Source organism: Oncorhynchus keta, chromosome 12 (assembly GCF_023373465.1).
Source record: "Oncorhynchus keta strain PuntledgeMale-10-30-2019 chromosome 12, Oket_V2, whole genome shotgun sequence".
NCBI classification, from domain to species: Eukaryota; Metazoa; Chordata; class Actinopteri; order Salmoniformes; family Salmonidae; genus Oncorhynchus; species Oncorhynchus keta.
Genome location: NC_068432.1, coordinates 45813122 through 45838425, shown reverse-complemented (window position 1 = coordinate 45838425; position 25304 = coordinate 45813122). Strand labels below are relative to the sequence as shown.

General features: G+C 44.1%; 1 protein-coding gene across 1 annotated transcript in view; it reads left to right on the top strand.

The window, feature by feature from the left end:
* The first annotated feature begins 455 nt into the window (after window positions 1-455).
* Window positions 456-25304, top strand: part of LOC118391564 (inactive tyrosine-protein kinase PRAG1-like) — a 43015-nt gene continuing 18166 nt past the window's right edge. Inside the window, exons 1-3 of the mRNA XM_035783065.2 lie at window positions 456-872; window positions 4692-5057; window positions 5233-7028. Of these exons, the coding sequence (XP_035638958.1) occupies window positions 4791-5057; window positions 5233-7028 (2063 nt within the window). The 5' untranslated portion in view covers window positions 456-872; window positions 4692-4790. The remainder of the gene's footprint in view (window positions 873-4691; window positions 5058-5232; window positions 7029-25304) is intronic.

Genomic DNA, 25304 nt, shown 5'->3' with positions numbered 1-25304 from the left:
TGTGTGTGTGTGTGTGTGTGTGTGTGTGTGTGTGTGTGTGTGTGTGTGTGTGTGTGTGTGTGTGTGTGTGTGTGTGTGTGTGTGTGTGTGTGTGTGTGTGTGTGTGTCGTTTGCCTGGCTGTTTTGACAAAGTTTGTATTTATTTATTTGCACCACAGAAAACAAGTGATACACAAACAATAAAGATTAAATAAAAAAAGGTGTGCAGGTGTGGTTGGAAGCTCTGAGGTGAGGTGACAGTGATGTTTCAGCTTTCAGTTGTGGAATGGGATGATACTGAATGGTACTGGCAATGCGGAGTTGGGCTTCCTTTTGCCCGGGTCATAATGCGGTCATAATGAGGATCAGCGGGGACCGACACCGCTCCTCCCAGCTGTCTTTCTCTCCTCTCTCAATTAAATTCGCCACTGTTGCTCTGCAGAGGTTGAGGGCAGAAGGTGAGCTCGTTGTACTGCGATGTTAAAACTGTACATTTAAAAAAAAAATAGTTGATGTGTCTCAAATGCCAATGAAACGCCTTTGAATTAAATTGAATAGTACCCGAAACCACTTCACATCCACTTGAATGCGGCCGGACTAGTCTGCAACTCAACGAGTAGTTTATTCCTTTAGAGTAGGAAGCTCCGCCCCTCGCTGAAGGGCTTCATGCTCACTATTCGCCCGTTCCTCCACCAGTTCACCTCGCTGTGCGTTTCAAGAGCCGCGGATCAAAGCTGCCTGCTGGGACTCCACACATTTCCCCAGCTACCTATCGGCGCGTCGGATGTGGGATAAATAACATATAACTTTGTTTTTGGGACCTACATTGTTTCGAGGTTTTTGGGGAGGGAGAAGGGGTTGCCAGGCAAGTCAAGAACGGGAGAAGACCTCAGGTAAGAAAAAACATTTGACACTTTCCACAGAACTGACACGCGTTTATCTTTTCTCCGACCAATAGATTCGCATATACAGTCATGTTTATTTAAGCCAGTAACGTTGTTTGTTTAATGTATATAGGTTGTTGAACATATAGCTGTCCGTCTATTTAGTATTTGCATCCTTATAACCAGGCTAAGAACCCCCTTATTGGGTAGGAATATGTCACAGGTGATAATGCTTAGCCTGTAACCATAGTCCAGAAGGACGCATTTAGATACTACAAGTGAAACATGTTATTTGAGACCATGGCTGAGCATGGATAAGGAGCTTGAAAATGTCAACATATATCTATAGATATTCTCAGGAACGAGGCACGTCCTCTAGGAGGCTATAGGCATCCCACTTGTTTCAGAAATGGAATGAACGATACCTTCAGGAGTCGCGGTTCGAATGAGAAAGCATTCCAGAGATGGGAGCAATGTGTTCGAATGCTCGATCAACTGAATGGGAAATTCTGTCTCCATGTTCAACCAGGCGCTTCAGCACAGGAATGAATTAATCGCGTGAAACAAACACTGCGTGGAAATGCCTTGTAGATCCTTACGATAATTCGATGTATATCGTCCGTGATCAAGTTGAGAATGTATGACTCTATTTGTTAATATATCGTTTTTGTTCCGTTTATTAGACAGTCGAGGAATGTAAGGAGTATCGATCCATAGACACCCCACGCGTGCGTGCTAAGGCTTGAATTACTGGTCACATAATATCAATATTTTCTTAAATATCTTTTGGCTACATTGAACGTGGAAGTGTAAAAGTCAACCAATAATTCCGTTTTTTCAGCTGTTCTTTCTTTGACAAAGCCCTGCCCCGCCCCTCTGTCGTTATCTGCCCATGACTGTCAAAATGTTGCCCCTGAGTCTAAACATTGTCACACAGATTGCATTCCCCCTGCATCAGGCTAGCCCTGAGCAAATAATACATTGTGTGTGGTCAGTAGTGTTGTGTTGTTAGGGCGACAGGAGTCAGGCAGTTTTGCTTCCAGACACTGTTCTGTTATTGCATGCCAGGGCGAGACAGCAGGGGGTAGACTACAGCGCAGAGGCAACACTAGTTGATTACACACTGGCACTCACAGAGAGACAAAGATGGTTTTTATTATGTGCCCAAGATACGGAATGACACAAAGTTGACCCAGACCCATGCAGCAGGTCACCTTTGTGCATCTGATCACTTTTTTTCATTGTTTTCCCATTTCGACTTCTGAATTTCTTAACAGCTATATGACAGAAAGCCCAGCCTTGAATTTGTGTCATGACTCTTGACCACTGGTCATACTCGTGTATATAGATGTTAGTCTCAGAGTACAGGACTAGGCCTACATAGAAAGGTCTTTTTTTTTTACTGAGGAAGAAAGAGCGTAGGCTTCACTCAGAATCTGTGTGAGGATTTAGTCGTGTTCATTTCTGGAGGTGATGGAGCTGGAGAAATGGACATCAGCCTCAAATGAAACTCCTTCTCACCACATGTCCAGTCTTGTTTTTGTTTTGGGTGTTACAGTGCATTTGGGAAAATATTGAGACCCCTGGACCTTTTCCACAGTTACAGCCTTATTCTAAAATATATATTTTTTTCCCCTCATCAATCTACACGCAATACCCCATAATGACAAAGCAAAAACAGGTTTTTAGAAATAAAAAAAATGAAATATCTCATTTACATAAGTGTTCAGTAAAGTGTCTAAATGCTTTCCAAGTGCACTGTGGGTAGATACCCAAACGGATGAGAAAATGGAAAAGATCATATTTGTCTATACCATTCAGAAGTAGACCATGTGCCATACATCTCAGTCATACATTTTAATATAGGCTACAGTTGAAACACCAATCAGTGCTGTTTCCAGTGCTTTCCAGATAGTTATTGTGTCAGAGAAAGAACAACAAAGGAATATCAGATGATGCTGTAGGTGTAAACATGCATCTCACTAAGTCAAGAAACTCCCCTCCTTCTACAACCCATGTCTATAGTTTGTCCCTAGATATTATAATGCTACAAAATCTGGTGAAATTGAATGAGTAATCTGTGTTATTCCACTGGCTTTTATATAAGGCTAGATCCCCTGTATTGCTTTATTAATGACTTTAGGTGGTGGGGACATGTACTGCTGTGTGCCATTTCCAAGGCTTGTCTCTGGGTATTTAGCTCTGTGTGAAGACAGAGGAGGACACCTAGGAGAAACAAGACAGACAAACCCTCTAGTCATGTTGATTTTCTCACCGTCCTCCAGTCTTTAACATGAATTGCACAGGGAGAGGTGTTAAGAGCTGCTGGTGTGGTGGTCTGACACTTGCGCCTCTCCACATTCCAGGCATTCTGACCTCTGGGATGTTTGAGGCATTCTACAACAGGAGACTGCATTCTAAACGCCTTTATGTTCCTGGGGGTCACGTGGGCTCAACAGAAAGTAGGACCCTCTAATTTAGAACGCCTGGGAACGAGGACAGAGCTCAGAGGCATCTGAAGTTACAAAGAACACTACAGTGTAGTGATAGTGGTGGAGCGTGTTGAGTTTACTACAGAGGTTAAAGCCTGGTATAGTTTAAACTTCCTGGCAACACATGACTACACAAATACAGATACTTGATGGATTTGGCCATAAGTAATTTGTTAGAATGACTGGGAAAATTAAATCCATATAATATTATTGGGGAACCAATGAAACACACATCATTATCCTGAGGTGTTTACTATAGTCTTTCTATTCTAGTTTACTCTGCAGTAAAACAGCTGCGGTGCTTCCTGAACCAGACATAATGCTAGTTCTGTTAGGCAGAGGAGACCAGAGGAAAGGGCTTGTGTCCCAAAATGGCACCCTAATCCCTACATTTTACTGGGCAAGTCAGTTAAGAACAAATTTTTATTTTCAATGATGGCCTAGGAATAGTGGGTTAACTGTCTTGTTCAGGGGCCGAACTACAGATTTTTACCTTTGTCAGCTCGGGGATTTGATCTTGCAACCTTCCGGTTACTAGTCCAGCGCTCTAACCACTAGGCTCACTGCCATACTTTTTTAGCGCAGTACTTTTAACCAATGTTGGGAATAGGGTGTCAGTTAGGATGCAACCGAGTATTGCACCTTGTGCATTTCATCAGTGGGTGTCAAGTACTGATCATTATGCAACACCACAACCAACTCTCAAATACCTTTTCCTTAAAAGTGATATTTTTATTGCGTTGATATGAATGAAGTTGTATTTCGTAATTCAACAGAACTGAATGGTGTAATGTTGAGGGTTAAAGTCTAGAAAGGTGACTGATTGTCTGACTGTTGTCTCGGTGTGTACCTGTAGGGGGGGGGGGGGTGGACGGACGGACGGACGGACGTGTACACTGCAAATTGACGCAAGAATCCCAACCAATATAGTATTTGACAAAAACAGAATAATTTCAAACCTTAATTACATTGGCATACGATCACATATTGCTTTATTTATGAGTGGGAATACTTGGGAACAGATTTCTTAAATTAAAATCACTTTGACCTGATTTCCTGGTGATTTTTAGTCTTTTATGTCCAATAATAAAAATGGTATAAATAAAATCACCTCCGGGGCAAATTGTTCCATTGGGCCACCTATTGGGGAATGAACTTGTCTTGTTCTTAACCACCGCTGTTATGTTCAGCTCAAACAATGTGTGCTCTCAATAGCATTATGATAGTTATTGATTAACTCGAGAAATTCAGATAAGAAACAGTGCTTTTAAAGTGAGAATCGCCACAGTAAATACAATTATATACACATTGTTATTCTGATTTCTCCTCTCTGCAGGGTTTCATGTGATACCAGGCTTCTCTGTACAACTACGAACCATGTCGGATCATCCCATCTCCCACCTACATTGACATCAACTATACGTTTCGGACAAATATGTCGGCCTGCGGTGAGTTTTCAGAACACGTGTGGAAACCCGGCTCGTGTAAGAACTGCTTCCATCCACGTAGCGCCCACCGTGCCAGCGGGGGCAGTACAGTGCCCTGTGGTGCCCCGAGGACCAGTCTGGGGGGAGAGGAGGAGGAGGAGGAGGAGGAGGGAGTGACCGTGCCCTACTCCAAACCCACCATTGCCGTTCGCCCCACCATGATGCTCCCTGACTCCAGCGAGATGCTGGCAGACCTCAACATGAACATAGAACAGGTTAGATCTCACTAACTCAAATACAAATGTATGACACTGTATGCCTTTGCATTTAACTAAGTACATCTAGAATGAAACCCGTAGGTTTTAGTCACTTAATGTGAAGTGATTCAATAATGTCTGTATGCTTTCTATAACCATGAATTATATTTCCCCTCAATTTGTTTCCCCTCAGGACAATCTGAAGAGTCCAGTGGAACGACTGGGCCTTAAGAAGATGTTGGGCCTGTCCCCTCTCTACATAGACAGTAAAGGTTGTAACAAGGCCCTGAGAGAGGCGGTACTACAGACTACTACAACCCCTGAGAAGATAGACTACCCCTGCAGCCGTTTTTCCCCCGGTCCTATCAGCCCCCAGTCTTCTCTGTCCCCGTCAGCCCTCCAGAAGGACTCTAGTATGATCATCAGCAGTGTCTTAGTGACCCAGGAGGACGGACACAGCCGAGGGCCTCACAGTCTGAAGGAGAAAGGGAATAGCAACAGTGACTCGTCCTACAGGCAACAGATCACCAAGACTACCAAAACCACCAAGAGTACTTGCAACGGGCACGGCGTCCGCATGGTGACCACCACTAGAGGGTCTTCCACAGTCCAGGCCATCCAGGAAGTGAAAGCACCTCTGGGTATTGCTATCAACATCATTGCCACGGTAACAACAACGGCTGGTAACGGCATCTGTAACGGTCTTATCACCACCACAACAGCCCCTAGTAATGGGGGCCTTATGTCTGGGAACACCAACCAGTCCAGTACTTCTCCTGTCCCATCTTTAACCACCCTAAGCTCAGGGGCATCTCCGGGGCCTCTAGGGCACAACCTCCTGTCCTGTGGAGGAGGCCGAACCGGCTCCTTCGTCTCCGAGCCTGGTACTCTGTCTCTGTCAGACTCCTGCTCCTATCGCAGCAGCACAGACTCTCTCACAGGGCCGGATGGCTTCGGACTGGCTGGGCCAGATAGTCCCACTCCTCAGAGCCTCTCAGCCTCATCAGCCAGCTCTCCCTCAGACGGACAGACGCTGTCGTCAGAACCCATCTATGCTGAGAGCACCAAGAGGAAGAGGAGGCCTCAGAGCGCTGTAGGAGGGAACGGGAAGGTCCATGCCCAAAAACAGCCCTCCGAGCTGGAGGTGGAGCTCACAGAAGAGGGTCAGAACCAGAGGGCCAAGATAACCGTCCGGGCTGCTCATACTGAGGAGAACAACCGGACATTCTATCTGAGCAGCCCGGACTCAGCCGTCAGCACCCAGTGGCCTGACTTCAGCCCCACGGCCCTCAGCAACCCCGGAAGCCCAGCTTTCAAGTGGCCCTCCAGCTCTTCTGTAACAGAGACATCATCCCCAGGTTTCCCTGCTTCACTCCAGCCCAAACCCCAGAACAGCCCCCCTATACCGCCCAAGAGGAACAACCGATCGCCCAAACCGCTCCCAGGGACCTCCAGCATCTCCCCGGTGCCTGAGCTCAGCATACAGACTCTGGTTTTATCACCGTCTTCCAGGGACGTCCAGGTGCAGGTGAAGTCCCAGATGGAGCCCCACAGCTCAGCCTCGTCTGAGGTCCGGAGGCACAAGCTCCATACCACTCCCTGGAACTGGGAGGGCCGGATTGAGGAGGAGGAGGAGGAGGAGACAGAGGAGGGCCATGCTCAGGAGAGTGCCTCTCAGAGCAGGGTGACAGGGCTCATCAATAGGGCGGCTGTCTGGAGAGACGCCAGTGACTGGAGACCCACGGGGGTGACACAGGGCAGCGAGGGCCAGCGGGGCAGCACCCAGACCCTACCAGGCACCGCGGCCAACAATAGTGCCAGTCAGAAGCAGGCAGGCTGCAGCAGCGCGGAGGAGGGCAAACATAGCGGGAGCATGTTGGCCAAGTCGACTCCGTCGTCTCTCTCCAGCACGGAGCAGCTCTCAGCAGAGGGGAAGAGTTCAAGCCATGACCCCACTCCACCACCCCCTCCCCCTAAGAAACACCACAGGTAAGAACCTGGGCCTTTTGGTTTTAAACACTGACTGAGCTACGGGCTATGGATGGCATTCCATTGTAGTGAATTAGTTTTGTGATTCTTTGTAGTCTAGTCACTCTTTTGTGATATACGGTACCTGTATTTTATTCACACTGAGCTTTGGGTGGTATTCCTGAGAGTGTAGCATGAATGATGTTGAGAAACAGAAAGGCCATGTATAACAAATTGAAAATGAATGGGCTTTTGGAAGATCACTTCATTCTTGACAAAGTAGGTTTGCTTGTCTTTATAGTTTACCCATTTAATCTACAGTGTTGTCATTAAGTTCAGTGATTTCAGTTGGAAATGGATGGCTACTCCATATTGATGTGACAATATTTTAAGTGAGCGTAATGTATCATGACAGATAACTTTAATTTGTAATGTTCATTATTGGTTTTTAGACTCTTCACTTACCCAGTGTACTGCATGGTGCTGCTTGCCAGCAATAGTGTAATTCTTTATAGCACGACAGTAATGAACTTCATCCATCATGAATTGGATTCTCATTTTCTAATGGGGGAAATGTATTTCTGTTCAACTTCAAAGGGTATTTCATCCTTTAGATGTGATTTACATTTTAGTCGTTTAACAGGACACTCTTATCCAGAGTGACATACAGGAGTAATTAGGGTTAATGTAAGTGCCTTACTCAAGGGCACATCGGCCTATTTGTCACATAGTCAGCTCGGGGATTTGAACCAGCAACCTTTCGGGTTACTGGCCTTAACCTGCCACCAGGTCCCAGTCACTCACTACAGCTACTATTCCACAGGTGGATACAGTCATGCGAGGCTGTATAAAATAAGCTATTTGGTTAATGTAGTGTGGACATTTTAGATATTCCTTGTACTCTAAATGTTTTTGCTGTTTGATTTATTAAGTTTATTAAGACTATTTGGGGAATCTCAACTGTGTTTGGATTAATATTTTCAGCTTAGCAGCCACATGGTTGATGCCCTTGTTCTGTCTGTCTTGACTGTCTATGTCTTTTAGAGGTCGACCGATTAATCGGAATGGCCGATTAATTATGGCCGATTTCAAGTTTTCATAACAATCGGAAATCGGTATTTTTGGACACCGATTTTTGCAGATTTATTTTTAAATGTATTTTATTTGTATTTTTTAAATTTTCTTTACATCTTTTATAAAAACATTTTTTAACTAGGCAAGTCAGTTAAGAACACACTCTTATTTTCAATGACGGCCAAGGAACGGTGGGTTAACTGCCTCGTTCAGGGACAGAATGACAGATTTTCAGTGTCAGCCCTGGGAACCAACCTTGCAACCTTACAACCTTGCAACCTTACTGCATTCGCGTAACAGGCTTTAGGCCAAGGTAAGTTGCTAGCTAGCATTAAATTTATCTTATAAAAACAATCAATCAATCAGAATCACTAGTTAACTACACATGGTTGATGATATTACTAGATATGATCTAGCGTGTCCTGCGTTGCATATAATCTGACTGAGCATACAAGTATCTAAGTATCTGACTGAGCGGTGCTAGGCAGAAGCAGGCGCGTAAACATTCATTCAAACAGCACTTTCGTGCATTTTGCCAGCAGCTCTTCGTTACATTTACATTTACATTTAAGTCATTTAGCAGACGCTCTTATCCAGAGCGACTTACAAATTGGTGCATACACCTTATGACATCCAGTGGAACAGCCACTTACAATAGTGCATCTAAATCTTTTAGGGGGGTGAGAAGGATTACTTACCCTATCCTAGGTATTCCTTGAAGAGGTGGGGTTTCAGGTGTCTCCGGAAGGTGGTGATTGACTCCGCTGTCCTGGCGTCGTGAGGGAGTTTGTTCCACCATTGGGGGCCAGAGCAGCGAACAGTTTTGACTGGGCTGAGCGGGAACTGTACTTCCTCAGTGGTAGGGAGGCGAGCAGGCCAGAGGTGGATGAACGCAGTGCCCTTGTTTGGGTGTAGGGCCTGATCAGAGCCTGGAGGTACTGAGGTGCCGTTCCCCTCACAGCTCCGTAGGCAAGCACCATGGTCTTGTAGCGGATGCGAGCTTCAACTGGAAGCCAGTGGAGAGAGCGGAGGAGCGGGGTGACGTGAGAGAACTTGGGAAGGTTGAACACCAGACGGGCTGCGGCGTTCTGGATGAGTTGTAGGGGTTTAATGGCACAGGCAGGGAGCCCAGCCAACAGCGAGTTGCAGTAATCAAGACGGGAGATGACAAGTGCCTGGATTAGGACCTGCGCCGCTTCCTGTGTGAGGCAGGGTCGTACTCTGCGGATGTTGTAGAGCGTCAAGCATTGCGCTGTTTATGACTGCTGTTTTTGACTTCAAGCCTATCAACTCCCGAGATGAGGCTGGTGTAACCGAAGTGAAATGGCTAGCTAGTTAGCGTGTGCTAATACCGTTTCAAACGTCACTCGCTCTGAGCCTGTGGTTGTTTCACTTGCTAACGCTGCTTCAAGGGTGGCTGTTGTCGTTGTGTTTCTGGTTCGAGCCCAGGGAGGAGCGAGGAGAGGGATGGAAGCTATACTGTTACACTGGCAATACCAAAGTGCCTATAAGAACATCCAATAGTCAAAGGTTAATAAATACAAATGGTATAGAGGGAAATAGTCCTATAATTTCTATAATAACTACAACCTAAAACTTCTTACCTGGGAATATTGAAGACTCATGTTAAAAGGAACCACCAGCTTTCATATGTTCTCATGTTCTGAGCAAGGAACTTAAACGTTAGCTTTCTTACATAGCACATATTGCACGTTTACTTTCTTCTCCAACACTTTGTTTTTGCATTATTTAAACCAAATTGAACATGTTTCATTATTTATTTGAGGCTAAATTGATTTTATTGATGTATTATATTAAGTTAAAATAAGTGTTCATTCAGTATTGTTGTAATTGTCATTATTATAAATACAATTTTTTTTAATCGTCCGATTAATCAGCATCGGCTTTTTTGGTCCCCCAATAATCTGTATCGGCGCTGGAAAATCATAATCGGTCGACCTCTAATCTCTTTCTGTCAATTCAATTCAAAGGGGCCTTTATTGGCATGGGAAACGTATGCCAAAGCAAATTAAATAAACAAAAGGGAGAACAAAAAAACCTCTCTCGCTCGCTAACTCTTCTCTCGCTCGCTAACTCTTCTCTCGCTCGCTAACTCTTCTCTCGCTCGCTAACTCTTCTCTCGCTCGCTAACTCTTCTCTCGCTCGCTAACTCTTCTCTCGCTCGCTAACTCTTCTCTCTGTATCTCTCTCTCTGTGTGTGTGATTTAAACGATGCTCCCTTGTTTTTGCAGTGATGCAGCTTGAGGGCTGACTGCCTACTGTGATCTCTCCTTTCATAGTGAGATTATTCAGCTGGTATCAGCCTCCATTCTCAGTCTAGAACCCTAAGGATCATCCAGACTGTTCCGGAACCAGTCTCAATGCATTCCTTGTTCCATTTGTAGTTGTCTTAACTTTTCACTGTCATTTCAAGAACATCACGGGCTGTAAAAAATATTCCTTCACATTGTAAATTTGTTTTGGCTATCACACAATAGATGGGACTGATAATAGAGTCCTTGTGCCTTTGTCCCATTGACACTGACAGGCACACACACAAAGATAACCTTGTCAATGATCTGCATTTAACTAAGATGTTAATGTATCTTAGATTGTAATTCACTTTATAATATTTTTGACACTGTGAGAAAGTTGTGGCCTATCTATTCACAGACATGACTGTATAGAATAACCTAGTGACATTTCCCCCTGTACTGTTTAGACCATAGGGCTTCAGATCACTACTACACATTAAGCTTTGTGACTCATAGACCTAAACCAGGAGACAAATAGTTCGCCAGCATGTTGACTACAAATGGGCACTTTTTAAAATAAGCCTTGCTTTATCGGGTATGTTGTAGGGATTAGAATACAACTGTGTATTCCTCAAAATGCAGGCGTTTGATCAACAAGGCTGTGCTGGTTCGCTGTGCTGGTTCGCTGTGTAGATTACTATCTCAACAACATGTAATGTCTTTGTTTTAACCTGCAGGGAAGCTGTAGTGGTGCTGTTCTTGTGTGTGTTACAATATATTTAATTTAGCCTAATACTATATAAATCCTTGGAGTAAGATCATTTCAGGCATCAAGATGATCCCAATAAAAAAAATCCCAGTGACTTTTCCTTTTAATTATTTGACATTAGAAACTAAACTAATTGGTCTTGGCAACAGCTCCTGTTTTGGCTGGCTGTAGGGAACACTATCACGCTGTTTCTGATGGCGTTTGGCTGGCTGTAGGGAACACTATCACGCTGTTTCTGATGGCGTTTGGCTGGCTGTAGGGAACACTATCACCTCTGTTTCTTCTGCTGGCTGTGGAACACTATCACCTCTGTTTGGCTGGCTGTAGGGAACACTATCACCTCTGTTTCTGATGGCGTTGGCTGGCTGTAGGGAACACTGTCACCTCTGTTTCTGATGGCGTTTGGCTGGCTGTAGGGAACATTATCACCTCTGTTTCTGATGGCGTTTGGCTGGCTGTAGGGAACACTGTCACTGCTGTTTGGCTGGCTGTAGGGAACACTATCACTGTTTCTGATCTGTTTCTGATGGCGTTTGGCTGGCTGTAGGGAACACTATCACCTCTGTTTCTGATGGCGTTTGGCTGGCTGTAGGGAACACTGTCACCTCTGTTTCTGATGCCGTTTGGCTGGCTGTAGGGAACACTATCACCTCTGTTTCTGATGGCGTTTGGCTGGCTGTAGGGAACACTATCACCTCTGTTTCTGATGGCGTTTGGCTGGCTGTAGGGAACACTGTCACCTCTGTTTCTGATGGCGTTTGGCTGGCTGTAGGGAACACTATCACCTCTGTTTCTGATGGCGTTTGGCTGGCTGTAGGGAACACTGTCACCTCTGTTTCTGATGGCGTTTGGCTGGCTGTAGGGAACACTGTCACCTCTGTTTCTGATGGCGTTTGGTGGTTTGTCACCTCTGCTGGCTGTGGCTGGGAACACTGTCACCTCTGTTTCTGATGGCGTTTGGCTGGCTGTAGGGAACACTGTCACCTCTGTTTCTGATGGCGTTTGGCTGGCTGTAGGGAACACTATCACCTCTGTTTCTGATGCCGTTTGGCTGGCTGTAGGGAACACTATCACCTCTGTTTCTGATGGCGTTTGGCTGGCTGTAGGGAACATTATCACCCCTGTTGCCGTTGGTGTTTCCCAGACCTTTATTTGGGTTGTAATACTAGTAAGTATCTCTCCATTTTATATTATGACATTGCTAGCATGCTGCTGCTGCTGCGCTTGTAAAAATACACTTTCTAGAGACTCATGTGGGAACGGGCCCTAGTGATGTCCTGCTTTTGGGTAGTCTGATCTTATTTGTTTTCCCAGAGCTTAACTGTTGAGGGTAATACTGTAGTCTTGGTCTGACCTGCCTGGGCCAAGCCAGAAAGCTTATCATCTTTAAACAAACGCCCTGGAGCTGCTTCAGCCCTCACGTAGACTACAGTGAAGTGTCCTTTTAGCAGATTCAACCTCACAGTTCACATAATACATTCAGGAAACATCTTGACCAGACCTAAATCCCAAAAAGACTGTGTCTTAGAAAAGCCTTTGAGAACAGTGTAACACAGGGAAGTAGAAGACGAACATACAGTGTTGTGTGTCCCAAATGGCACTGTCCCTCCCCCTATATAGTGCACTACTTTTGACCAGTGCCCCATAGTGTTCTGGTCAAATTTAGTGCACTATATAGGGAAAAGACTCAACTAGTGATACGGTGGCATTTCCACAGGGATGTGGAGGAGGCAAACCAAACACAAACGAGGCAGCGTTTTGTGTGATGAATCATTTAAAGAAACAGATGGTTCAGAAATCTGTCCTTCTCATGGCTGCATCACAGTTCTTTTGATCACCGTGAGGAACCAAACAAACATGGTCGCAGTAAGATCCTCCTGTTCGGTGATACTTTTGAACAAGTCCTTTTGTCCTTAGTGACAGTTGGTCCAAACCGTTTGGGTGGCCTACAGTCTTACCCCAAATAGTGTGTTTATTATGTAGTGCTGAGCATTTAACAGAAATGTTGGTTATTTTTTGTTGGACCATGTCTGTTCAATAATTTGAATTCCATTTCATTCTGTTTTTTTCTGTTTTTCTAGAGATAAATTGTATAAATCCTGAACTGTGCGATGTAGGCCAATATTTTACATAATTACCACGTTTTCTGTGCTAAACTAACTACAATGACCATAATCCATTGCACGCCTACTAGTCCGGTCTGTTTCTTTTACGCAGCATGTGCGATTGAGAAAGCTGTTGCTTCGTGAGGTATCGCTACCTGAAGATACATGATTTAGGTGATTGATAGTTGGTATTCAGCCTTATTTACTTTGATGAACTACTAAATAGTGATTTTGTCAGACAGCAGCTCTATAGAGATGAGCTGATGACTTGGAATTAAATAATACATTCATCAAATAAAACAAATGTAAAATGCACAACTGAAATATATTTTATTAATGTGAATAAATTATGGTTAATAAGCAGTAATGGGCAGTCACTACTTATATTCATTGTTTTCTTCTGTTTTACAGCATTCAACCCACAATGCACAGTGCTTTTTTTTTTAAAGTAATCGAAATTGAAAACCATGATTATTTTGTAATAATTTAAACGAATCCGAACCGACTTCAAAAAGCACTATTCGCTCAGCACCAATATTCTAGGAGGAGGGTGTTTTCAGTGGGGTAGTGGAAGAGCAGATTGTTGCCCGGAGCAACTACCAAACTGTCCCTGGCAAGGAGGTGACATTGCTTTTCCTGTGGCGAGACACTTTAAATACACTCGTCTCTTGTTGAGTGAGTTGTTACTTCATGGACTGAAAGCGACCGTCAGATCTGGGATCATGTCGGATGTCCATCATGCCTGGAGCTTCGCTGGTACTTCAGTGTGAGGTCCTGTACGAGACTTTTAGCTGAATCCTTTTACAGAGCTTTTGAACCAACTAATAATGGTTTCCGGTAGGAGCTGATGCCAAGAAACAGGTACTGTGTATTGCATAAAGTGATTGTAACTTACAGAAGCTTATATGGTGCTGACTGTCTACAATAGGTGTTCCCAAACTGTTTTTCTCTGCGACCCCATTTTGCTATAAAAAAATATATAATAATCTGCGACCTCACCATAATAATTACAATAATCTGCGACCTCACTCAGTGATGTAATCAATGGCCAATGTTTACTTTTTTAATGCGATGACAGTACTTTTGACAGTATTTCAAGTTGAAGGACGTATTGATTTGAAGTAACTGCAATGCATCAGAAAAGTGTTGAAGTTCCTCCATAGGTCAGGCAGCATCTCTCCTCTCTGAGTCCTGGCCCTCCAGCACTGTGTGTGAAACCATGTCCTTCTGCCAGCTGCCCAGATAGATACAGGCATCTCCTGTCTGATTTACATAGGCTGCCATCACCCCTCCCTCCCAGGTTTATTCCTCCATGGCTTGTGGATGTGGAGCTTACAGGTTGCTTCCCAAATGGCACCCTATACCCTTTATAGTGCACTACTTTTGCCAAGAGCCCTATGGCACCCTATACCCTTTATAGTGCACTACTTTAGACCAGAGCCCTATGGCACCCTATACCCTTTATAGTGCACTACTTTTGTCAAGAGCCCTATGGCACCCTATACCCTTTATAGTGCACTACTTTTGTCAAGAGCCCTATGGCACCCTATACCCTTTATAGTGCACTACTTTAGACCAGAGCCCTATGGCACCCTATACCCTTTATAGTGCACTACTTTAGACCAGAGCCCTATGGCACCCTATACCCTTTATAGTGCACTACTTTTGACCAGAGCCCAGGTTTAGGAAATAGGGTACCATTTGGGATCAGCCCTAGTCATCTGATGAGCTGGAGGTGAAGGATGTAGGGGTGTATCTGAATGTTCAATGGGATATATCCATCTGGGTAGCATGACTAGTCCTTGAGAACTCAGAAATCGGGAGGGAGAAAGAGGGAAGGAAGGAGAGCCCTGTGGCTGAACGTTAATATCCTTGGCAGCAAGGACCTTGTCCGTGTGACCCGCCCCTTGTCCGTGTGACCCGCCCCTTGTCCGTGTGACCCCGACCCTTGTCCGTGTGACCCACCCGTTGATGAAACAATGGTCACTATTCTTCTACCATAGTATAATAACTACCCTGCATGCAACAGCAAGAGAATCTGCATTTGTACGGGTGAAAGTAAGCCGGTCCGGTACGGCTTCCCGGCAAAATAAATATTGGGGGTACGCCGTACCACAATTACTAACAGAAAATGCCAATAACTATATTACACTATTAACATTACCGCATGTCAGCTGCATGAAAAATGTACGAATTGACTTGAGGCCAGGGTGGCACATGCTCCAAATTGCATTGTGGTTTGACGAGAACACTTTGCCAAGGCGGAGTATGTTTGGCCAAGACGCGCGGGGACAGCAGTGGACGCATCAATTGTGTATGAATGACATAATACACATTTAGGTGTTTTGTAACAGATGTCTCTTTCTATTGATCAAACTGCGGATGCACAGTGCACTGTTTTGATGCTGGAATTATTTTATGAGCGGACAAACGTGTGCGGGTAACCTACAGGAACGCTCTTTTTTTAAATGATTGTTTGTTTGACAATCGGATGAAAACATCACGACTGGTTGTGTTGATGCCTCATTAAAAACGTAATACATGATAAAAGTGATATGACAATTCTTCACTATGCCCACGGAGATCATATGAAATTGTATCTCGGCTCAATCCGAAATGCCCGTTACATTTCTATCTCGGTATCTGTAACACTTCTGCTTGACAGACTGAATAGAGCCCCTCGGCTATAAAGAGAAAGTGTGCGAACAGTGCTGTGTGGTTCAGTACTCAATTAGCCCGACTAACCGGTGCCTGTAATAAGCCTCGCTACTGTATATAGCCTCGCTACTGTAATAAGCCTCGCTACGATTATTTTAACTGTCTTTACTGTTGTTTTTTATTTATTTTACTTATCTATTGTTCACCTAATACGTATTTTTTACTTAAAAACTGCACTCTTGGTTAGGGCCTGTAAGTAAGCATTTCACTGTATTTCACCTGTTGTAGTCGGCGCACGTGACAAACTTTGATTTGATTTAAGATTTACTGTGTCACTGATTCAGTACTGTGTGGTTCAGTACTGTGTGGTTCAGTACTGTGCGGTTCAGTACTGTCACTGTGCGGTTCAGTACTCTCCACAGCAGGTAACGCTCATTAGGCTGTGTTAACGTTGTATTTCTATCCTCTAGCCCAGGTATTCCCAAACTGGGGTACGTACGCGCAATGCCGTTGGGGGTACGACAAATAAAAATGTGATTCACATTTATTTATTTTTTCACATTTTCAAACATGCCATTTTTATATTTTCTCGCCTGAGTAGCCTTGTTTCACTGCCAAAAATAAAATGAAATCATCTAGTGTTCAGCGAAATAACAACACAATGTCAAATACAGGTAGTCTAGTCAAATAATTAACATCCTATCACATTCACTATTACTCTCTCCTGGGAATTCCACTAATGGTCCGTATGTAGCCAAACGGAGCTGCTGCTCATGTTGGTATCTGTACTGATGGTGCAAAAGCCATGACAGGGAGACATAGTGGAGTGGTAACGAGCCTGCAAGCAGTTGCTCCCGACGCTCCTTGGGTACACTGCAGCATCCCCTGAGAGGCTCTTGCTGCCAAGGGAATGACTGACAGCTTGAAAGATGTTTTGGATGCTACAGTGACAATGGTTACCTTTGTTAAAGCAAGGCCCCTGAACTCTCGTGCATTTTCTGCATTATGCAATGATATGGGCAGCGCCCATGTAATGCTTTTACGACATATAGAAGTGCGCTGGTTATCAAGGGGCAAACTATTGACACAATTTATTTGAAATGAGAGACCAGCTTAAAGCTTTCATTACTGACAATCATTTTCACTTGTCTGACTGCTTGCATGATGAGTTTCTCACACGACTGGCCCATCTGGGTGATGTTTTTTTTGCCTGAATGATCTGAATCTAGGATTACAGGGACTCTCTGCAACTATATTCAATGTGCAGGACAAAATTAAGGCTATGATTAAGAAGTTGGAGTTCTTCTCTGTTTGCATTAACAAGGACAACACACAGGTCTTTCCATTATTGTATAATTTTTGGGTGCAAATGAACTCAAGCTTACGGACAATGTCAAATGTGATACAGCAAAGCACCTGAATGAGTTGGGTGCGCAGTTACTCAGGTACTTTCCCGAAAAATACAACACAAACAACTGGATTCATTATCCCTTTTCATGCTCTGCCTCCAGTCCACTTACCGATATCTGAACAAGAGAGCCTCATCGAAATTGCAAGAAGCGGTTCTGTGAAATTTGAATTGAATCAGAAGCCACTGCTAGATTTCTGGGTTGTGCTGCGCCCAGAGTATCCTGTCTTGGCAAATCGCACTGTTAAGACACTAATGCCCTTTGCAACCACGTACCTATGTGAGAGTGGATTCTCGGCCCTCACTAGCATGACAACTAAATACAGGCACAGACTGTGTGTGGAAAATAATATAAGACTGAGGCTCTCTACCAATATGACCCAACATTGAAGAGTTATGTGCATTCTTTCAAGCACACCTTTCTCATTAACCTGTGGTGAGTTATTGGTCCTATAAGAGCTCTTTGTCACTTTCTACGAGTCGGGTTGTGATGACAACTCACACTCATTCTTATGTTTAATAAATGTATAGTATTGGGGGGGGGGGGGCTTACAATGACGGCAAAAAACAACATTTGACAGTGTGCTGACCCTGGTGCTAGAGGGGGTATGTAGCTGGAGGTTGAATGTTGTAAAGGATACGGGACTATAAAAAGTTTGGGAACCACTGTTCTAGCCTAACACCATGTTTAGTTAACAGCCTAGCTAGTTGATTCTGAAGTGATGCTTGGGAGGAGGCTACAGGAAGGCTTTTTTTAGGTCAATAGTGGGAGGGTAGCATACTGGAGGAGGAAGATGCTGATTATGCTGCTACTACTACTTCATAATATTCACTCTGCTTTCCCTGTATTGATTAACAACAGTCAATTCTAGATATGTATTGAATTTTCTGAGACATTAATGAATACAGGAACCCGGGCTAGAATGTTCTGTATAATAATGTCATTATGTATAATTATAGGAGTTGGCTTCTCTATTGCTGTTTATAGCAGCACAGATCTCCTATGGATATTCATATTTACAGTTCAGAAAGTATTCACACCACTTGACTGTTGTTACAGCCTACATTTTTAAATGGATTAAGTTGAGATTTTGTGTCACTGACCTACTACACACAATACCCCATAAAATCAAAGTGTAATTAAGATTTTAGAAATGTTTACAATTTAATTCAATTAAAAGCTGAAATATCTTGAGTCCGTAAGTATTCAACCCTTTTGTTATGGTAAAATTTGCCATAATGAGTTGCATGGACTCTGGGGAAAGGGAAGTTGCACAACTGAATGCATCTTCTGCATTTAACTCCTCTGAATCAGAGCGGGGAGCTGCCTTAATCGACATCCACGTTATCCGTGCCAGGGGAGCAGTTGTTTTGGGGGTTAACTGCAGATGTTTCCACCTTGCCGGCTCGGGGATTTGAACAAGCAACCTTTTGAATGCTGTAACAAGTCACAAGTTCCTTATTTACATAAGTATTAAGACCCTTTGCTGTGAGACTCAAAATTGAGCTCAGGTGCTTCCTGTTTTCCATTGATCATCCTTGAGATGTTTCTACAACTTGATTGGAGTCCCACCTATGGGAAATTCAATTGATTGGACATGATTTGGAAAGGCACACACCTGTCAATATAAGGTCCCACAGTTGACAGTTCATGTCAGAGCAAAATCCAAGCCATGAGGTTGAAGGAATTGTCCGTAGCGTGCCGAGACAGGAATGTGTCAAGGCACAGATCTGGGGAAAGCTATCAAAACATTTTTGCAGCTTTGAAGGTCCCAAGAACACAGCTCTTCCATTCTTAAATAGAAGAAGTTTGGAACCACCAAGACTCTTCCTATAGCCGGCATCCCAGCCAAACTGAGCAATCAAGGAGAAGGGCCTTAGTCAGGGAGGTGACCAAGAACCCGATGGTCACTCTGACAAAGCTCTAGAGTTCCTCTGTGGAGATGGGAGAACCTTCCAGAAGGACAACCATCTCTGCAGCACTCTACCAAGACGGCCTTTATGGTAGAGTTGCCAGACGGAAGCCCCTCCACTAAAAGGCACACGACAGCCCGCTTGGAGTTTGCCAAAGGGCACCTAAAGACTCTCAGACCATGAGAAACAAGATTCTCTGGTCAGATGAAACAAAGATTGATTTCTTTGGCCTGAATGCCAAGCGTCACGTCTGGAGGAAACCTGGCACCATCCCTATGGTGAAGCATGGTGGTGGCAGCATCATGCTCTGGAGATGTACAAAACAGGCTTAATGAGCTACCTTGCAATGCCACTCTTATGAGCCCTGAAATTCAGAACGAGTTGCTGGAGTGTGCAGCATCATTGTTACTGTGCAGGATACAAGATGGAAGTTCATTCTGCACCTTCCCATATATTTTGCCATTCCAGCAGATGAATATAAAGATCAATCTAAACCTGAACTTATTGCTGTGTGCATCCGATACATTCATGCTGGAATGATTTAAAGATAGAGCTGTTGGGTTTATGGAAACCGCTGATTTGTCTACACAAGGAATTTCTCTGAAAATACTTGGAAGTGTTGCAACCCCTTGGAGTTGGATCCCACTCTGTGTGGGTTTATGTTTCGTTAGCGCTTCAGTCATGTCAGGAAACAGAGGGGTACATGTCCTACTAAAGCAAACCTTTTAAGCAAGCGATATATGTGCATTTCAACTCCCACCATTTTGAATTTGGTTCTGTGCACCACGGCAAAAGTGTCGGGACATGTCAGTACCTTTTGTTTGACACAGTAAACCAGCTACACACATTTATGAGTGGATCCCACAGACATGCTGGATTCATAGAAGAACAGATAGACCATGTATCGAGCTAGGAAGATCCACGGATGTACGGTGGAGTTAAAAATCAGGGTCTGTGAGTAAAGTGCTGTTACAGCTAGATGTCATTTTTAGAGGTTCTTGCAAGTTTTTCAGAGGCTTGTGGACAAACTACATTAGAAGCCGATGTCCTCTTACAACAAATCCAGAATAAGGTTTTATTCCTGTTAGTCACGTTTAGTAAATTGTTTGAAACTAGTGATTTTGCTACGAAGGGATTACAAAGCTCTACATTATCTGTGACGGACTGTTGGTTTAATTGAAGTCCTCAAAAGCTGCTTTTCTACGTTCAGAGAGAACTCAGGGGGAGACTTTGATAAAGTTCTAAACTAACTGAAGAGATGATGATTAAGCGTGATATTAGTCATTGGGATGTGAGCGCGTCACGGCATTGAAAACTGCCTGTAAAATTGGCAGACAGTGTCGTCACAACTTCATTAGGGAAAACATCCAGCATCAAGAGTGACAGTGACCTGAGGCAACTATGGAACAATATTCTAGACCGACAGATTACGGAGTTAAACTCAAGATTTCAAGAAGACACATATGGGATCATGCAAGCGGCAGCCTCCTTTTCCAAAGAATCCCGAACCTGCAGCCTGAAAGAGCAGAGGAAGACCATATGCGATCAATATGCAAAATCAAGTGAGGATGCTGAATTCACTGTTTTTATTCAGCAGTTGAGTCGCAAAATGATCATGGGAAAGAGTGACTTTTCCTCCATAATGAGTGGACTCGACAGCTGCCCTGATGATATTTTCCCTAATATAAACTCTCTGTTAAGGATCATTGTCACACTTCCAATGACATCATGCAGTGTGGAGAGTCTCTTTTCTCAACAACAACTAGGATTAAATCAGCACACATCAATGACAAGCGCCCGACTGCGCCCGAACCACTTCAGTTTGCAGTCTTTAGAGCGTCAATTGAACCACTTCAGTTTGCTGTCTTTAGAGCGTCAACTGAACCACTTCAGTTTGCTGTCTTTAGAGCGTCAACTGAACCACTTCAGTTTGCTGTCTTTAGAGCGTCAACTGAACCACTTCAGTTTGCAGTCTTTAGAGCGTCAACTGAACCACTTCAGTTTGCAGTCTTTAGAGCGTCAACTGAACCACTTCAGTTTGCAGTCTTTAGAGCGTCAACTGAACCACTTCAGTTTGCAGTCTTTAGAGCGTCAACTGAACCAGAGTTTGCAGTCTTTGGTCAACTGAACCACTGCAGTTTGAGTCTTTGAAACTGAACCACTGCAGTTTGCAGTCTTTTCAACTGAACCACTTCAGTTTGCAGTCTTTAGAGCGTCAACTGAACCACTTCAGTGAGTCTTTAGGTCACTGAACCACTTATTGAGTCTTTCGTCTACTGAAAGGGAAGGTACTTTTATTAGAGTCTTTACTACTGCCCGTTTGCAGTCTTTGGTCAACTACCTGGTAACATCAACTATAGGCTTGTTTGCAGTCTTTAGAGCATCAAGTACCACCGGTTTGCATGTTGTCTTTAGAGCGTCAACTGTACCACTTCGGTTTGCAGTCTTTAGAGCGTCAACTGTACCATCGGTTTGCAGTCTTTGGCAACTGTACCACTTCGGTTTGCAGTTTTATATGCTGGGCAGTCTTTAGGTCATGATTTGCAGTCTTTATACTGTAACTAGTTTGCAGTCTTTAAGCGTACTATGCACAAGTCTTTATCAAAATGATTATATTACAAAATAATATATGGTTTGCAGTCATCACAAAATAAATCGGTTTGCAGTCTTTAGAAAAAATGTACCACTTCGGTTTGCAGTCTTTAGAAAACAACTTCGGTTTGCAGTCTTTAGAGCGTCAACTGAACCATGGTTTGCAGTCTTTAGAGCGCCAACTGAACCACTCTCGGTTTGCAGTCTTTAGAGCGTCAAACTGAACCACAGTCTTTAGAGTCACTGAAGCGGTTTGCAGTCTTTGAGACTAAATTTCACTCAACTGCCTGTTCAGTCAGCCACAACTGAACATTCCACTTTAAATCAACTGAATGGTTGCAGATTGAGCTTTGAAAGTCTGTTTGCAGTCTTTAGAGCGTCAACTGACAGATCCATTGGATTGTGATGAAATCACCACCACATTCAACTCAAAGCTTCGCCGTCGGCACCTAGTGATGTAGGTCACGACTTATTGATTCGTCTACTAAAGGGAAGGTACCTTTTATTAGAGTACTACTGCCCGTCGTGGTATACCTGGTAACATCAAATATAGGCTTGTTTGCCCATCAAGATTGAAGTGCACCTGAAGATGAGTTTTATGTTGTTGGCAACTGTCTTATTTTTTATATGCTGGGATAGGTCATGATTTGTATATGTAACTAGATTGCTCCAAGTACTATGCACAAGTATAAAATGATTATATTACAAAATAATATATGGTGCACATCACAAAATAAATGTAATAAACAAGTAGAAAAAATGCCTATCCAAATTTTTCTAGGCCTATCCAAAAACAAATCTGGTTACGCTCCTGGTGCAAACGGAACACCAGAGTCAAAGCTGTCTTTGAGACTAAATTTCACTTGCCTGTTCAGTCAGCCACAAAGCACATTCCACCAAATAGTCAATGGTTACAGATTGAGCTTTGAAGTCTGTTTGAGTACTTGATTACTCATCTAACCCTCGTCATCCTCAACCACTGTATCTAACCCTCATCATCCTCAACCACTGTATCTAACCCTCGTCATCGTCAACCACTCTGTATCTAACCCTCGTCATCGTCAACCACTCTGTATCTAACCCTCGTCATCCTCAACCACTCTGTATCTAACCCTCGTCATCGTCAACCACTCTGTATCTAACCCTCGTCATCCTCAACCACTCTGTATCTAACCCTCGTCATCCTCAACCACTCTGTATCTAACCCTCGTCATCCTCAACCACTCTGTATCTAACCCTCGTCATCCTCAACCACTCTGTATCTAACCCTCGTCATCCTCAACCACTCTGTATCTAACCCTCGTCATCCTCAACCACTCTGTATCTAACCCTCGTCATCCTCAACCACTCTGTATCTAGCCCTCGTCATCCTCAACCACTCTGTATCTAGCCCTCGTCATCCTCAACCACTCTGTATCTAGCCCTCGTCATCCTCAACCACTCTGTATCTAGCCCTCGTCATCCTCAACCACTCTGTATCTAACCCTCGTCATCCTCAACCACTCTGTATCTAACCCTCGTCATCCTCAACCACTCTGTATCTAACCCTCGTCATCCTCAACCACTCTGTATCTAACCCTCGTCATCCTCAACCACTCTGTATCTAACCCTCGTCATCCTCAACCACTCTGTATCTAACCCTCGTCATCCTCAACCACTCTGTATCTAGCCCTCGTCATCCTCAACCACTCTGTATCTAGCCCTCGTCATCCTCAACCACTCTGTATCTAGCCCTCGTCATCCTCAACCACTCTTTGCTACTTGGCAAGTTCACCCTTTTCTCTGTAAACAGAAATCATGTTCTCAGTGATCTATTTCAGCCAGAGCTGTCCTTCCCTGGTCCTATTCCCTATTCCACTTCCTCTTTCAGGCATACAATTGTCTGAATTGTTTTGTTTCATTGTTCAATGGAAATGTTCATGACCTGGGAGAGAAATGTTTTTTACATTTTTATATATGTTACCCGGTAGTAGTGGTAGTAACTGAATTTATAAACATTAGGAACACCTGCTATTTCCATGACAAACTGACCAGCTGAATACTGGTCAAAGCTATGATCACTTAATGTTGTCACTTGGTAAATCCACTTCAATCAGTGTAGATGAAGGGAGGAGACAGGTTAAAGAAGGATTTTGAAGCCTTGAGACAATTGAGACATGGATTGTGTATGTGTGCCATTCAGAGTGAATGGGCAGGAGAACAGATGCCTTTGAAGGTGGTTTGGTAGTAGGTGACAGGCGCACCGGTTTGATTGTGTCAAGAACTGCAACACTGCTGGGTTTTTCACGCTTAACAGTTTCCTGTGTGTATCAAGAATGGTCCACCACCCAAAGGACATCCAGACAACTTGACACAACTGTGGGAGGAATTAGAGTCAACATGGGCCAGCATCCCTGTGGAACGCTTTCAACACCGTTGAGGCGTGCGTGGCCACGCAGTCGTGGGTGAACACCTTGAGTCCATGCCCCAACGAATTGAGGAAGTGCAACTCAATATTAGGAAGGTGTACCTAATGTTTTGTACACTCAGTGTATATGCTATATGTTACAGTATAGTGCTGGTTGAAAGAGATGAAACGGCTGCTATTATTATCTTGATCTGATGTCAGACGTGATGAACTGTTTTACATCCAAGGTAGATGTGAATGTACACTATTACTCAAACAGTCTGGCACTGGCTATTTATCTGAAAGATATCTACCTGAAGATCTAATGGAAGCAATGCCATGATAAACAAGGTTTCAAAGATTGTTATTGTTTGGGAAAATAACCTTTTTTATCGAAACTATTATTCACATGACCATCAGACAGGAGTGGTGGAGACTGCAGCCTACTTTAAAGTCACCTAGGTACTAGCTAGCCATTCTATTTAACATTCTTTAGAGTCTAAGTCTACTCACTTCAGTCATCATGAAGTGCTTTGAGAGACTAGTCAAGGACCATATCACCTCCACCCTACCTGACACCCTAGACCCACTCCAATTTGCTTACCGCCCAAATAGGTCCACAGACGATGCAATCTCAACCACACTGCACACTGCCCTAACCCACCTGGACAAGAGGAATACCTATGTGAGAATGCTGTTCATCGACTACAGCTCGGCATTCAACACCATAGTACCCTCCAAGCTCGTCATCAGGCTCGGGATCCTGGGTCTCGACCCCGCCCTGTGCAACTGGGTACTGGACTTCCTGACGGGCCGCCCCCAGGTGGTGAGGGTAGGCAACAACATCTCCTCCCCGCTGATCCTCAACACGGGGGCCCCACAAGGGTGCGTTCTGAGCCCTCTCCTGTACTCCCTGTTCACCCACGACTGCGTGGCCACGCACGCCTCCAACTCAATCATCAAGTTTGCGGACGACACAACAGTGGTAGGCTTGATTACCAACAACGACGAGACGGCCTACAGGGAGGAGGTGAGGGCCCTCGGAGTGTGGTGTCAGGAAAATAACCTCACACTCAACGTCAACAAAACTAAGGAGATGATTGTGGACTTCAGGAAACAGCAGAGGGAACACCCCT